Genomic DNA, 17,283 nt, shown 5'->3' on the forward strand with positions numbered 1-17,283 from the left:
CACTCTTCAAGACTACTCAGGTCATCACTCTCTTGCCATCTGTCGTAAGAGCACCAACCCCACCATAAATGGCTTCATCTTGGGACCTCTAGAAACTCCTTGGAAGCCTCCACCCCCCAATCCTTATTATTGGGTCTAGCAGGTAAATTTGGAGTAGGGGTAGACAATGTTCAATTCATAATACTTATCCAAAGTTATGGTCAATTCTCAATACTCAAAAATAATCCAAAATCTAATAAACCATTTCTAGGCCATCATAAATCATTCAAGGGCCCAGGAACAACATTCCCCAATGTTTTTAGAGGGGTATTCAGAATAATAAAATACCATACAATAACTAATGCATAACCTCCTCTTCCATCAGGCCTGCTGAAGTCATGTTTGCTACAGAGGGAGAATGTATGGAAAAACAAAACCAGATGTAGATTTTTAAAAAGTGGTTGTTTAAATTTACTACCCTCAAACATATAAGAAAATTATTTCAGGATTGTTTGTTTAATTGTGGCTCAATATACCACAATTATAGTGTTTCAAAAAAAAAAAAAAAAAAAAAAAAGAGCCTGGTGTTCTCAGTAACAGATGCCTGGCCCAGGTTTCAACTATTTCCAATTCAACATAATGGAGAAAGTCATCTTGATTTCTTTCCTTCTCTAAATGTAGAATTCAGTGGGCTTTGCTGTTCCTTTAGTGCTAGCAAATTTGAGAAACTATCCTCACTGCCTAAATCCAGAAGAGCTTTGATTCATTATCATCAACTTATGTTTTCCTCTCTCATCTTTTGAAACCATTATCTGTGGTTTTTCTAGGCAGGTCACGCTGCATCGATGAATGTGTACAGCATATAACCTGTGTGCTAGGTTTCTCTCAATCTGCACGTTTTTGTCTTCCATCCATGTTATAGCACATGTATAGACAAGTATCTCTGTGGCATTCTGACTGAAAATTCTTCAGGTGCATAACCAGGAATGATATGTCAGTTCTGTTCACCTTTCTGAGAAATTCCATGATGATCTCTATTGTGGCTGCCTGAATTTACATATTCAGGCCACCAACAGTAAATTAAGACTCTTTTTCTATATTTTCTCCACTATTGAACTTGAGTTCAATCCACAGAACCCAGAATGAAAAGAGAGAAACAACTTCGAAAGTGAGCCTTTACTTCCACACTCACTCTGACCCTTGTATGCTTGTACTCACTGCCCTCCCCCATAATGAAACTTTAAAAGTGTTTTGGGGTGCTATTATTCCTCTTCTGAACTGTCCACTCATGCCATTAGCCTGTTTGTTGATTAGGTTTTTGTTTATTTTTTTATTATTCTAGAATTAATGCTGCATCTGATGTGCAGCCGGCAATATTTTCTACACTTTGTAAGCTGGCATCTTCTGCTGCTTGTGACCTTTGCTATGCAAAAGCTTTTTAATTGCATGCAATCCCATCTGTCCATTCTTTCAAGTGTCTCCTGTGCTACTAAAGCCCTTCTGATAGATGTGTTGCCTGTGCCTTTATCTTAAGTGTTTTTCTACAACACTTTCACCAAAGCCCCGATCATTTAATTTCTTTCTCTAGCTTCATTTGTTAAAAGATACTGTCTCCACCCACCAACCCCCCCCCCAGAGTGTATGATCTGTAAACTGAAATAAACACTTTACCTGTCAGCAATAGAACCACCTCTCTCTCTCTCTCTCTCTCTCTCTCTCTCTCTCTCTCTCTCTCTCTCTCTCTCTCTTTTGCGAGCCAGTATCATTCAATTTTTGTGACTGCTTGTCTTTAATACAATTTAAGATTATGCATTTTGATATTTTCAGCATTGGTTTTTCTGGCTTGGGAACCTTTAGGCTGTTCTGACAGTTTTGCTTTTGTATGAATTTTAGGATTATATGTTCTAGTTTTGTGAAGAATACATTGAGGTTTTGTTGGGGATTGTGCTTAACCTGAAAAACATTTTTAATAATACAGCCATATTTATAACATCAGCTCCCAATTTATGGTCATGAGAAGTCTTGTGTTTTCTTCCACTTCTTTCCTTCATGGCTTCACTTTTTGCAACTTTTATGGTTAGGGGTTTTATCCTTATATATTTTATTATATTGAAAGCATTGTGAATGGAATTTTTCCTGAAAAGCTGTAATTGGTGTAAAGTAAGACAACCGGTTTTTTAATGTTGTCTTTACATCCTGATATTGTTCTGCAAATGTTGTTAGAGATAAGTGCTTCATGCTAGAATTCTTAGGATCTTTTAAGTACAGAATCATGTCATCTGCAAATGGGAGTGTTTAGACTTTGTCCCTTTCTCTTTGTAGTCCTTGAATTTCTTTTTCTTGTTTTACTGCTCTAGCTTAGAGTTCAAGCATTAGGCTGCATAAGATGGAGAGAGTGCGTGCATTTGTTTCAGATAAGAAAATACTCATTTTTCTCTTTTGAGTATAATGCACATTATATATGGGGCCTATATAGCCATTATTATATTCAAAAGTTTCTTCTCTTTGTGTTTTCTTCAGGGTTTTTTTAATCAAGAAAAAATGTTGAACTTTCAAAGACCTTTCGTGCATCTATATTTCTTCATTATATAACATTTACTGTACACTTAGCTACATTACATCAATATCCCACTGTATCATAAGCAAACATGCTATCTTAAGTAAAAATAGGAACACTCTCTAAAGGATTTTGTGGAGGGCCTTGGATTTAGCAACTCTAATGCCAACAGCTATCTCAATCCTTAAATTACGTACACACATCCCAGTCATGGAATCAAAGAGGTCTCGGATTAACCAATGCTGAGAAAAATCAGTACAAGGAAGACACAATCTCAGAGCTTGAAGAAGTTTCTTTAAGTGAAATATAGCAAAAGATACCATTTTCTGCAAAACGTGTTGTGTAAAAGCTCAAATCCTTGTGATGTAGACATTAAAGAAGTGTAGTTTTGAAGTAGACATCAAGGAAGAGTAGTTTTGAAGCTAAGGGAATCTCTAACATTCCAATCTCTAATAAAAAGCAGACTAATAAATAGTCATGAATGACAAAATCAATTCTCTAATACAATCTCAAAACGAAGCTATGAGATATACATCACTTTGTCTAGGAAGCATTTATCATACCAGCTTTGAGTACCAGCAGCTATAACTGAGGCTAGAAACAGACCTAAACACATATTGGTATCTTGGAGCATATTCATGCTAATAAGAAAAGCAAATGGTCATTATAAAGCAAGTAGCTGATGAAATCACAGAGTGATGCTTAGTGTACTAAGGGATGAGAAGAGTGGCTGTTAACCCATGCAAGCAAGATGGATTATGATAAATTCTAACTCATTTAACCTGACCTCTGTTGAAGAAACAGTTTTATGAGAACACAGACCAGAAGAACTTTACAAAATGGGCTTAACCCTGCAGAAGTAAGGACTGTATGTGGAGTGCTGACGGACAAGGCTAGAAATAAGGTAGGTAGGAATATGGGCAAACCTGCTAGGTAGTCAGGGCGCACGCCTTTAATCTCAGCACTTGGGAGACAGAGGCAGGAAGGTATCTGTGAGTTCAAGGCCAGCCTGGTCTACAGAATGAGTTGCAGGATGGCAGGGCTGTTACACAGAAAAACCCTGTCTCCAAAAGCAAAGAGAAAGGTGGGGGGGGAGAGAGGGAGAGGGGTAAGAGAGAGGGAGAGAGAGACAAAGACAGAGAGGGAGGAGGGGAGAGGGAGAAAGAGAAAAAGGGAAAGGGGGAGAGGAAGAGAGAGGGAAAGAGAGGGGAGAGAGAGATAGAAAGGGAGGGAGTAAAGGAGGAAGAAAGAGAGGGAAGAAGGGAGGGAGGAAGGGAGGGACGAAGGGAGGAAAGAATATGGGCAAATTGTATGTGTGACTAGAGCTTGAACTTTGTGCCAACAGTCTGCAGAGTGCAAGCTTCACATTTGTAACCCTCACCATACAAGGGTACATTAAGCAGGAGGTGCTTGCCAGAGTCCAGATGTAAGGCAAGGAAGTTCAGCTGTGACAAAGGCAGAGTAAAAAGAAGAAATCATTAAAACTGGCATTTAAAAAATGTGTTAATTTGGTAGTGGACTGGTTATTAAGGAAAGATTCTAAAGTTTCTGCTTCATGTTCCTATATGTCTCCAACATGTGGAAAACAGTACAAATCTGGGAGGAAGATGTCAAAGTTGGTTTGGTGATTATGTTGGAGAGCCTGTAGCTATGCAGGGAACATGGTTTACAGGAAGTCGCAACTGTAAACCTAAAGTGTAGCATGCCGATGTGAGTCAGGATGGGATTTACAACCACGTTAAAGTGCACAGAACTAGTGGGATTGTCAAGATGACTTGATGAGAGAGAGCGAAAGGAAATGAGGTTGGAGGAGAGGGGGAGCCAGGCGAGAATGGGAAAAACTAGCTTTTAAGGATAGGGATAGAGCTCTTGATAAAGTATAATTAAATGATGGAGAGTAGTATTTAAAAATGCTTTAAACTTAGAACTAACTGAGAGCAATGGTGAGTAGCTATGGAAGAATGAGGGACAGTTTGAGTTTATCATGAAGAATGTACTTTCATCCCCAAAAGGACTATTGTAAGAGTACCCTTCCAATAATCAGTGATCCTCCTCAGAGTCTCAAAGCCCTCGGTTAAAGAATACTGATCACTACATTATGTGAAGGAGTTAATTACCATATCTTGTACTTTTAATATAAAAGCACTTGAAGCAATAAAAGTTCATGATCAATAGCCAGAAGAAAAGTAGAATTTATGTTAAGGACTTATTCAATATGATTAAATTTCTGTAGTTATATACCAATTTATACAAATGAGTGAGTTTTGTTATAAAGATGCATTAATCCACATTAAATATGAAGAAGAAAAACGTGGTAAAATTATGTGTAAGAAACTAGCAACCTATGCTTTTCTGAGTTGGAAATTGCCCTTAAGGGTTTTGACTGTTTCTGCAGGAAAACAAACTGAAACAAAGCAATCCATGTTTAAATTTGTGTAACCACAAGAGCTCACATTAATTTACAGAAAACTCTAGCATAAAGCCACCTACCAATGTCATTGTGAGAAAATGCCTATGGGATCTCCTTCTTAATAATTTTTAGTGTTACCATTGTTTTTTATTTCAAAAAACCATGACATTTTTCTTCTCAAATGGATTCCATATAACAATGGTTTATTTATTAACTACTCTTTTAAAGAATAATTCTGGACAGTATTGCTTTTGGTTGGAGAATACATTTGTTTTTTTTTTTTTGGAGAATACATTTAGAACTAGAATGGAAATTTAAATTAAATTTGAATCTAAATAATTTCATTAAATCAAAATTTGCAAGCATATTATTTCTGGTTTCTGTGAATTAGAAGAACACAATTCATGTCATAAGAATTGACACGTCCCTGAGTTGTTGGTCATGGAGGAGCCAGAGGCTCTCGAAACCAATAGGTTTGAGTCATTGCTCTTGGTCCCACAGCTGAACTTGATGGGGCAATCTCATTGCCAAAACACAAACCATACCCTTGGGATATAGACAAAGACACAGAAATCAAGCTGGAAGTGAAGTAGAAGCTTCTTCCCTGATGGCTGGTTTTCACACTGCCAGAAGGTGTCACACAAGCTGCCGGGACAGCCATTGACAGACATCAGTTGTCTCACCCAGCGAGGCACCCTGTGAGCTACAACACCGACTTTCCAGGAAAATGTGCTCACTGGCAAAACAGAAGCACGATTGTCATGAGGAACAAGGAGGCATGATACAAAAGGCCATCTTGCGTACCCAGCACAGGTGTTGCCTTCACGAACCTGCTGCACCTGTGGCTACCTGCTCATGAGACCTCACATCTCCCTGAGGAACTACTAGCATTTAATGGTTGCTGGGAAAAAACGGTATCATTTTTATAGTTTATACTCTTATAACTAAGTAGCCTCCTCCTATCTTCATGCAAGCAATGCTAACCATACTCTGGGACATACACACACGTGCGCACACACACACACATGCACACACAAACACGTGAACACACACACCAGATAGAGACCGAAAGAAGGTCAGAGGGAGAAACCCACAAAGACAGAAAAGATGAGACTGAGACGCACACATACGGAGAAGGGTGAGAGAGATACCCAAGTAGGACGGGACTTCCAGGGAAACAAAAAGAAGATGGAGGGGTGACAAAGTATCACAGATGAAAGCTACTGAGATTCACCATAATTCACCGGATCCACAAGTGTGGAACTGTCAACCACTTTTGAAGGATATGGCCTAGCCACTAGATGGCGATCACAGTGATTTTTCCTTTTAGGGACAGTTCATTAGCTGTGTATTTTCAACATTTTCAACCTACCTATTTAATTTTGAAGGCTGCCTCCTGGGACTGAACAGGGCCTTCATTTGCTAGACAAGACTTTACCAATGAGCTAAATCCCCAGTCTCACCTATTTCTGATATAGAGGAAAGCAAGTATTTCCCATAGTGACCAATTCTAACCAATGTTTACTTTTTAGACATGGTATAGTTACTTCCTAATGTGACTATACTATCTAAAATTTACTCTAGTACTGTGAGAACCCCTCCTCCTGAGTCTCCACCAATAGTCTTAAGACACAAAATTCTATGCCAGTGCCTTAATCACTGCTCATAGCTATGTCTTTCTACGTCTCTGCCCCCTCCTGCCATTTACCAGAGCTTCATAAACACTTGTGTAACTTTATCAAATTATATACAACAAAGCCTGCTTTATTCAATCGCAGCTGCCCTCCAATCCCTGGTAGGGTCCGACAGCAGCATCCTCTGTGTTCCCACCATGCCCTCTTCATCTGTCCACTAGGAACATAGAGAATGTTATCCTTACTTTGACAGCTTCCTTCCTCGGTGCCTCCACAGCACAGCCTGTGATCACAGGAATATATTAAAAGTGACACTCTCTCAACATTTGGTACATATTTGCTGAATCAGATGTTTACTGAGAAAGTAACCTTAACTGTCGCTATGGTGTTCGGGAGGAGGGTTATTCTTAAAACTTTACCTTACCGGGCACAAAATGAGAATTGTAGTCAGGAGGGGCATCGGGCACTGCAGTTGGTGATATTATCTGCTTTTCCATCTCTCCTGCAGGTTGCTCAGGGTCTGTGGGGACCACACCTTGAGGAAGCGAGGAACAACCCACACAGTAAGTGATAGCGTAATTGTAAAATGTACTCTTTTCCTCTTACAAGTACCAGCCAATACACTCATATTTCTTAGGGAAAATATCTATTTATAAGTTTCATAAAGTTTACATTGACCGTAGTTTAGAAAATGAGGCCAAGCATCAGCCTGAGCTTTCCTGCTCCTGCTTCAGCTGACCTTCTGCTGACTCCTGCATGCAGTTAGTCCATCACAGACAGTCGTGATTCACTCTCTTATTATGTGGGAAACACTAGAAATAGAAAGCTGATTCTTCATAGTCTTTTGGGAATATGGTGTCTAAGTTCAAAACATTAAATAAATAAATTCTCACTCGCTAAGAATCTAACATAGTCATAAACACATCAGTCAGAGTTGGTACAGCCCACACCTGTAATGGCGCACATTCTTATTGTATTTTTCCAAAAGCCACTTGGTCACAGTGTCCCGGTGGTTGCTGTGAGGGTAATAAAGAAGCCAGTTCATGGTATTATAATTTGCTCTCTTGATATTAAAGGAAATCCGTACTTGACTCAGTATAAGGAGGGGGAGTCTCAATTTTATAAACAACTGATTGAATTTTACATCAGAGGAAACAAAAGACCGTAGCTGTGATGTTTGTCTTCTTATACCCAACAAGGAGAGCCAACATTTTGCTCTCCCACATCCACATCAAAGGCCACAGCTCTTTCTGTCTGCATTTGCTCTCCCATTTTTCTTTTGTTTCATTTGAGTTATTCTCAACATTTCAAGACCTTTCAGGTCTATGTGCAAACACGAGCTGCTTTTACTCCTCTTCCAGAGGGTTATATGTACAAAGAACGTCCACACAAATATACCGAAATGCTAACTAGTCAAATATTTCAGAATAAAATAGACCTCTTCAAAGAAAACAATCACATAATTCACATGTGACACAAAACATTAAAAACTAGTAAAAATAAAAGGGCTGGAGTGAGGGCTCAGCAGTTGAGTCCTTATTTCTTTTGCAGCCCTTTTGCTTTTTCCAGGTTCAGATCTCAGCAACCATACTAGGCTGCTCACAACTGTCTGTAGCACCAGCTTAATGAGGATCAGATACATATGGCCTCCATGAGCATCAGAACTCACGTGTGTAAACCCAAACACATGCACACACACACATACACACACCTTAAAATAATAAAATAAATCTTAAGAAATTAATAAAATTGTACCTGACATTTTTATGAAATCCAATTAAACCTGAAAAATAAAATACGTTAATGAATTTGTGTATTCAAATACAATATATGTGTACAACAACAGAGATAGCAGAAAGTTTACAAATTCATAGAAACCAAACAACTCACTACTGAGTGAAAAATTGGTCAAGATAGAAATAAAGAAGAAAATTTAAAACATTTTATAATGGAATGAAAATGAAAACACAACATATCCAAACCTATGGGACACAATGAAGGCAGTTCTAAAAAGCAAGGTTCTAGCACTAAGTGGTTACATTAAAAAAAGAAGAAGAAAGAAGAACAGGAAGGAAGGGAGGGAGGGAGGGAGAAAAGAAAGAAGAATGGATAAAGCAAACAAACAAACCAACCCTGGAAAACTGCATAATAATAACTCAGTGACACACCGACATACTCTAGGGAAAAGCAAGGAAGAAATAATACCACCAAAAAGAGTAGAATGTAAGAAATAAGTCCAAGGCTGAAATCGATGACTTGAAATAAACAGGAAAAAAAAATACAAACTACAAATGAAGTGAAGATTTGAACTTTTGGGAAGATTAACGAGATTCACAAATCAGTAGCCATATTAATTAAACTGGAAATGAAAAGGGAGATTGCAGCAGAAACTGAAGCAATTCAGAGCATTTATACAGACACATTTTAAAAATTTGTATCCTTTCAAACTAGAATACCTCAATAAAAAGAGTGAGTTTCTTGATGTATATAACCTACCAAAGTTAAGTCAAGATGAAATAAATAATTTAAACAGATCCATAACCCTAGTGAAATAGAACCAGTAATTAAAAATTCCCCAGTCAAATAAAAAATGAAAAACATCCCCCCACAAAATCAAGGCCAGACTGATTCAGTGTAGAATAAAATTGTATCAGACCCTCAAAGAACATATTATTCCCCAAAAAAATATAAACTGAAGGAACACTTCGTAAATATTTTTACGAAGCTATTGCTATCTTGATATTTAAACACACAAAGACCTGGAAAAATAAAGAAATAAAAATATAGACCAATATTCCCTATACATACAAATAGAAAAATTTTCATAAAATACTTGCATATAGAATTCAAGAAGATATCAGCAAGATTGCCCACAATGACCAAGATGGCTTTAGCGCAGAGATTCAGGGTGGCTCAGCATACATCCTTGCAAGGCAGCTTATACTTCAAATGACACCTGGCAACAGCAGAATGCCTATTCAATACCACACATTCTAACCTAAAATAATTTACTTGTTTTTATTTTTTGTGCACTGATGTTTTGCCTGCATATATGTCTGTGTAAAGGTGTCAGAACTAGAGAAAATCCTTAGCAAATTTGTATTATTATCAATTCACTAGTAAATTAGGCATGGGTAGAATTACTATTTAAAATTTATGTCACTCCATCACTCAGCATGTACTCCTAAACAACCGCCAGACTATGCTGGGTTTGGGGAAAAAACTTAACCTCTCCCAGAGGCTTAAGTTCTAGCAGATAGAATTGTAAGCTTAGGAAGGAACATGCACCTAGCTGTAGGCAAACAATTAACAAGTGTTGGTGAATACAATTTGTTTACTAAGCAGTATGTTTTACAAAGAAAAAAAAGCTAGCTACAAATCAAAAGGACTCTGAGATTTCATCTTATATATGTCATAATGACTAAGATCGAAAACACAAGAGACAGCTCATTCTGGAGAAGATGTAGAGTAAGGGGAACACTCCTCCACTGCTGGTGGGCGGACAAACCTGTACAGTATGGAAATCAGTATGGTGGTTTCTCAGAAAATTGCAAATCAATCTATCTCAAGACCCATGAATTGGGGGTGGAACAAAGGGGGTTGGGAGGATATGAGAGGGGAAAAGGGAGGGGAAACTGTGGCTGGGATGTAAAATAAATAAATAAGCAAATTTATTTAATTTTTTATAAAATGTTAGCTACATTAAAGCCCTACCCCTTTTAGAGATAAGGTTTCACTAAGCAGCCTAGGATACCCTAGATTTCACAGTGTATCCCAGGTTGTCCTTGAACTCACAGAGAACGTCTTGCCTTTGTTTCCCAAATTCTGGGATTACAGTACTGAGTCACCTTACCAAGCTCATTGCATTTTCAACATCACTGTTCTTGGACTAGAGAATCAACTACATGCCTTAGCATAGTACTCACAGTTGAAACCTAAGTGTTGTAGGCATCTAAGTGATACTACTCTCGTGTGGGAGTCATATTACATTTAGTGAAAATGAAAAGAGAAAACCAAAATTAACAAAATTAGAACTAAAAAGAGGGACATAACAACAGACACTGAGAGAATCCAGAGAATCACAAGGACATGTGATTTAGAAACCTGTACTCCATCAAACTGGAAAATCTAAAAGAAATGGATAATTTTCTCTATACCATTTACCAAAGTTATATCAAAATGAGATAAACAAATTAAATAGACCTGTAACCCCTAGTAAAAGAGAAACAGTCATTAAAAGTCTATCAATCAAAAAAAAAAGGAAAGCTTAAATAGAATATGCAGGTCTCTTCCTATGCTCATATTTAGCTTCATATGTCACAAGGATCCAAGACAGTTGAATATGTTATTGTTTTAACAGTTCTCAGGAAGTGCCTGGGCCTTATTTAATGAAGGAAGCTCTGTTAGGCCTTAAGTTAAGTGCATTAAGTGCATTTACTAGGTCTTTAAAAAGATATCCCTAATATCTTTTTAAAAAGGGAAGTTTGCTAGGGCTTGCTGCCATCCGAATTATTATTTTTTTTCACTTCCATTGAAAGCGATAGTTATTAAACTTTTGTTGTTATATATGCAGTTTAGTGCTAGATAGCAACAAGCCAATGTGGTTGGTTTTGTTCTGGGTTCTAAACCCTGTCTCAGTAACAGGTTTATTCTTGTTATGCATGGTGACCCCCCGTTCAGATCACACTGGAGGTTACATAGGGGGGTGACTCAAGATGTAGGCTGGTCATGCCAGAAAGACACATCACATGTTTAGAGGGTAAGAATGTTCCTATTTGACTGACTGCTAGGGAGGTGGGGGACTCGGTGGCTGGACTTAGTCCAACTCAAAGCCAAGGATTTTAGCTCTCATCCCTAAGTACTGAGCACTGAGGCTCAAGTCAGCTTCCTAGCTAGTAAATCCCGAAGTGTCAGGAAAGCAATCACTGCAATTCCACTGGGTGAAGAGGTGAAGGTTTTGCTTAGGGCAACAATCCAACCTTTACACACACCCTATATGTGTAAGTGATGACCGTAAAAGAGGCATGGCGGTTGTGCAGAGGTCAGAGAAAAACTTTCAAAAGTCAGTGCCTTCTTCTACAGTGTGTGTTCCAGGGACTGAACTCAGGTCCTCGGGTTCTGAAAACACTCAGCACTCAAACTCACTGAACCATTTGCCAGCCCCTCCCTCATGTGTGTTTTATTTATCTAATTTTGATTCATGTTCTTAGAATAAATCTTTACTCACCTGTAGAGGGCTGTCTTGAGTCCTGTGAGTTGTTACAGAAAAGGACACCCCTGAAGGGGTGCGGGGACTCATGAGACTGTCAAGAGTGTTGTAAGTGATCTGGAATCCTCGAACTCGTGTCAAATGCCTGATGGGAGGGAAGTCTTGTGGGCTGTGAAAGTGCAGAGTCGGTATTGACTCTGGGTAGTCAATGTCAGAACTAAATTGAAATAAGTACCCAGACAACTGAAAAGGTTACTAGCCCACTTTGACTACAGGGGTATAATCAGGAACACAGGGCAAGAAACTTCTAGTTTGTTTCTGGTACTCCTGGTTTCATATTATTTCAGAGTAGCCTGAAATATGGGGGCAGACACTTGGTTGTCATCAGAGCTTGCATGCCTTGTGGTTCTGGTTTGGGCAGGCAAGGGTTACTCTAGAGAACTCCCAGTAATGTTTCCCAGAACCTAACAAAGACCTGGAGAACTAAACAAGATAGAACAGTGCCCAGTGTGAGACTGAGTGCTGGGTTACGTCCACTCAAGAGCTAGCTGAAAGTCACAGAAAATAAAGCTGGCATTGAAGCCACACACTCAGAAGCTGGCCAGGGAGACAGACATCAAACCAAGTGCATGAACTGCCTGGCAAAAGAGAGACTGCTGACTTTCTCCCTGGAGTTTAATAAGACTCGGATTGTCCTAAATCATACTCAAAATACCCAGGGAACAACACAAAATTATAGCACAAAAAGATCCAGACAAGGTCAACTTCTAGAAAATAATATCAAAATATATTAATGCTGGTGTGATATCAATGTTGACTTTCCTGAAAAATAATATACATATTTTTTTTTTGATTTTTGAGACAGGGTTTTGGTTCCTGTCCTGGAACTAGCTCTTTTAGACCAGGCTGGCCTCGAATTCACAGACCACCTGCCTCTGCCTCCCGATTGCTGGAATTAAAGGCGTGCGCCACCACCGCCCAGCTTAATATAGGTATTTTTAAAATGCTCCAGAGCCTAGAGATGGCTCGCTGGGTGAAAGAGCTTGCCACACAAACAAGATGACCTGAGTTTGAGTTCCAGAACCCACACAAAGGTGGCAGAAGAAACTGACTCCACAAGGTTACCCTTTGGTCTCCACATGTGTGCCCTGGGCACAGGATCCCCCCACCCCCCACCATCACATACACACATAAACACACATTGTGTACACAGATGCTAAAACATTTAAAAATGGTCCTCTGCATGTGGGCAAGAGTTGTGCTGCTTAGTCTGTTTGAGGGACCCCTGGCAGTGGGTCCCTGGTGCATGAGTTTTTTGGAGCCCATTTCCTATGGTGGAATGCCTTGCTCTGCCTTGATGCAAGGGAGAGGAGCTTGATCCTGCCTTAACTTAATGTGCCAGGATTTGTTGACTCCCCACGGGAGGCCTTATCCTTTTGGAGGAGTATGGAATGGGGGGTGGGTTGGGGGGAGGTGAGGGGCTAGAGGAGTTGTGGGAGGGGAACAGTGGTTGTTATGTAAAATGAATAAAAATAAAAATAAAGTAAAGGCAAAAAAGACGATTTGTTCTTTTCATTTTTGCTTTCAAATTGGGGCGTGTTTTATTATACACAGTGTACAGAAATATTCTCACTACATTTATATAGAACATTGTATTAGGTCCTTTTATATAAGGATCAAAACCTAGCTTAGTGCACTCTCAGAAATGTTGCCAAGTCATGACTGCATTGTCTTCTGGCTAGGTAAACAGAAAGGCACGTGGCTTACTTTAGAAAACCTTGAAAAGCTACTTGTACTAAAAAGACCTTTTAAAGCATACACGATCTGAAAGCACTTACACAAGCAGTTAAGCAATTGCATAAAACAAATTCACTCCCCATTTCTCATCTGTATATTGAACTTTTTGTGATTCACCTATATGTATTTCTGTGTAGTTTTGTGTATATAATATATATTGTGTATGTGAGTGTGGGTGTGTGGTTTATCTTTTAGTAGAGAGGAGTATCTTTCATATTTTGTCTTAGTAAAATGTCTATTCTCATTTTATAGAACTATTCTCATTTAATAACTGAATGTATTTGACTGACTGGTGGCTTAACAGTGAAATTTTAAATTATTTCAAAATTTATTCTATAACAATTGTGAAACAAACTTATGTAGACAACTCTGTATATCAATGCCTTAAATTCCAGAAGTAAAATATTTGTGCGCTTTAAACACTGTTAAATTGATATCCAAAGACTTTAAACTAATTCACACGCTGGATGAAAAATGGACAGTCTTCCACAGTTTTTGTTGTTGTCAATCTTGACGAAAAGAAAATTTGGTTTCATTTCCCAGGTATCTTGTAATGGAGGAGGGTGCGTAGCTTTAATTGCATATGAAAGTCATTTCCACCTCCACTGCAGGAAATGTCTCATTTGTCATTTGCTCATTTTCTGTTTATTATTTTCATTTCTTTATCATTTATAGGAAGGGTATTAACATTTTATTTCACATTAAAACTTTTTCCTAAAGTTTTTATTTTTCTCATTCATTGGTTTGACTTTTGCTTCTTAGGATATTTTCCTTCTTAAGTAACAATATATCTACGTATTTAATCCAGAAGAATATGTGCCTATTAAGGTGGGGTTTAGCACAATGTTGGTGAAATATATAAGAAATATGAACTCGCCTTTATTTTCTGCCTTTGGTAACACTAATGAGTATGATACTCGATATACAAAAATTTTGTGCTTTTCCCCCCTTTATAATAAACATCATAACCATCAGTATTCTTGAAGAAGAAATCGGAGTTTCCCAAGGGAGTATCTCAAAAGAATCTTTAAAAAGAGAAAAATGAAAAGAAGATGGAAATCTTCATGAGAGAAAACACATTTTTCCCATAGTAAACAATAGCTATTCCATCCAGAAGAGAAACAGATACATGAATTACAAACCACAGATGCTCTCATTATAACGTCAGATTTTCTTTATAAATATGCATACGTAAAGGATACGAACACCTTAAGTAACAATAATTCATTCTGCATTCCAAATGTTCTCAAAGGCTGCAGCGTCCATACAAGCTATAACTGGGCATCCACGTGATGCGCGTTCTTTTGCTCACTTTGTATTTGAACTAGTACTTTGCCATACTTCCACGTTAGAGCATTGGGCCTTCCCAAGGTCTTGTGCTTTAGACTATATATCTTCTCTCTCCTGATGCAGCATAAAATAGTCTACAAAACTTAAGAGATTTTTTTTCAATTTTGTGCTATTTTATACTATATTAAAGTCTGGTTTTTTTTCTGTACACTCCAGATTACCTGTAGCTGAGTCTCACATGACATAAAAAAAAGTAGTTTACTAAACTTTCTTATTGTCCCTAAATCAGCTGCTCCTTATGGACATTTAAAGAATGTACATATATTCTCCATAAAGTGGCAGCTTTCTGTCCTCTGTTCTGGTGATGCCATTAGTCCATATAATGTCACAGTGCAACTAATTTAATGGTAATAGCATTGCTTCCTCATCTCCCTGTGACCAGGCGCAGGAAGGTGGAAGTTTTGGGTTTACTTCTGTAGTAGTATCTGGATCCCTGCAGTACCCTGGAAAACAACCTTACTGCATAATGTCTTCATTTGTACGTCTGTTAGCGGCTCCACATAAAATACTCTACACAAAATAAAACCACAAGCGGATCTAAAGTGTATACACATTCAGACAATAAATATGAAATTCTAAGTCCCAAAAGGCAAATTCTGTACTCTGTAAAATAAGAGGAGAAACAGGCTGTATCTAAAAAAAAAAAAAAAAGAAAAGAAAAAGGCCTCTGCCCAACAAACTTTGCAGTTATCTGAAGACATCTTAACCGGGCAGAGGCCTGGAGACCTTTGAAGCTGGTTGCCACTGGTGTAAGAGGGAACAACTGGAGGGGGTTGCCCATATAGGGCCCGCACCCTCAGGAGTTTATGTCACCAGGGTTACCAGGGTCGAATGACTCTCCCATGGAGCCTTAACCTGGCGCCCCATTACCCTATCAGAGCAAGGGTGTACACAGGATCCCAAGGCAGGAAATTCCGCCCCACACCACCACGCCAAAGTTGCGCAACCACCTGCTGCTAAAGTCCTGCCTGGGGCGCTACCCCGCCTCCACCAGTGCCAGGGACCCAGCGCCCTCCCGCATCCCGCAAACTTCCCGTGACCCCCGCTCCCCGAAGACCCCCGCTCACCGCCCGCATCTGCAGGCGCCTCCAGCCGCGATCCACTATTCCGCTCCGCGAAGGCGGGAGGGTGCAGAGGAGGTGGGGCGATCCACGGCGGGCAGCGGGCGAGGCTCCCGAGAAGGGCTTCCTGAAGGGTGGGGCACCGGCCTCCTGAACCCCAGCCAAGCGCGGGGAAAACATGTTGCGGTCGCCAACGGAGCCCGCAGGGCAGCGCTCCGAATCCGCTCCCCTGCTTTGGGGCTGGCCTCACTGCTCTGATCTGGGAGGAGGAGGGACAGCCAGGAATGGGGTTCTGGTGGGGGCAAGAGCAGGCTTGCTTATGGTTTCTGACTCTAGAAAGAGGACATTGGTTAACTGGTTAAGTAACGCTCTCGGGCACAAATACAGTATCAGACTAATGTGGGTCAGTCCAATGTAGGAAGATGAAGGAAGAGGGTGAACCCAAATGTCCGGTGACCTCACACAAAACCACAGCTGGACACAAACAGATCTGAGAGCTTGGCCTTGCTGTGCTCTGGGAGGAGTTTACAAGGGGCAGACACTTGGGAGTGAAGTATTGGAATTTTCCATTTTGCTTCGCACGTGATTTGTCAAAATTGATTTAACAATTAATAATGTTTTGTCAGTAATAGCTGCCAAGAACACGTCTCAAATGAAGAAATGGTACTGGATTGAAAGCATAAAACGGAGAATTTGACATCAAAGTCTTAGCAAAAATTAATGCTTAGCTTTGTTTTAAACTTGTTGAAGGGACCAAGAAATGGAGCTAATGAGTGCTAATATCAGCAGTGGCCACATGAGAGACACCAAAAGTTCCAGATCAAAACATGTCTGTGAAGCATTGTTTGGGATACAAAATAAATATGAGAGCAACCACACGCCCCCCTCACAGGCCTTGAGCAGCAGGCAGAATGACCAGCTATCAAGGGGTTCTGCTTTTTAGATCGGGTGAGCTTCCAATATGAACCCTTCTGTGGGGGAGTGGGTGATTGATACGCTGCCATCTGTCTGACTCCCTGCTGCTTCCCGCCAGTGCCTCTTTGAAATTCCGGTTTTGGGTTGTTTTTGTGTCGGATTTGCAATTCTTAATGAATAGGGTAGTTTAAATATATTGACTCCCATAAGCTCATAGGGAGAAGCACTATTTGGAGGTGTGGCTTTGTTGGAGTAGGTGTGTCACTGTGGGAGTGGGCATGGAGGTCCTCTTTGCTTAAGCTTTGCTCAGTGTGACTCTCAGAAGACTTTCTTTTTTTTTAATTAATTAATTAAAGATTTCTGTCTCTTCC

The 17,283-nt window shown here is 39.6% G+C and overlaps 1 protein-coding gene across 4 annotated transcripts in view; it reads right to left on the reverse strand.

Moving 5' to 3' along the window:
- Plscr4 (phospholipid scramblase 4) overlaps window positions 1-16,864 on the reverse strand; it is a 31,692-nt gene extending 14,828 nt beyond the window's left edge. For 2 of the 4 annotated variants that reach the window (XM_050157257.1, XM_050157259.1), the window contains exons 1-3: window positions 9,418-9,546; window positions 8,336-8,363; window positions 7,005-7,115 (exon numbers count right to left, since the gene is read on the reverse strand). In XM_050157257.1, the coding sequence (XP_050013214.1) occupies window positions 7,005-7,115; window positions 8,336-8,342 (118 nt within the window). In that variant the 5' untranslated portion in view covers window positions 8,343-8,363; window positions 9,418-9,546. Of the gene's footprint in view, window positions 1-7,004; window positions 7,116-8,335; window positions 8,364-9,417; window positions 9,547-16,003 lie in introns of those variants that run through there. The other 2 variants (XM_050157258.1, XM_050157255.1) reach the window with 2 other exon arrangements.
- Window positions 16,865-17,283: the final 419 nt, after the last annotated feature.

The sequence above is a fragment of the Alexandromys fortis genome, unplaced genomic scaffold (genome assembly GCF_014885135.2).
Source record: "Alexandromys fortis isolate MF-2015 unplaced genomic scaffold, M_Fortis_MF-2015_v1.1 scaffold_85, whole genome shotgun sequence".
Taxonomy (NCBI): domain Eukaryota; kingdom Metazoa; phylum Chordata; class Mammalia; order Rodentia; family Cricetidae; genus Alexandromys; species Alexandromys fortis.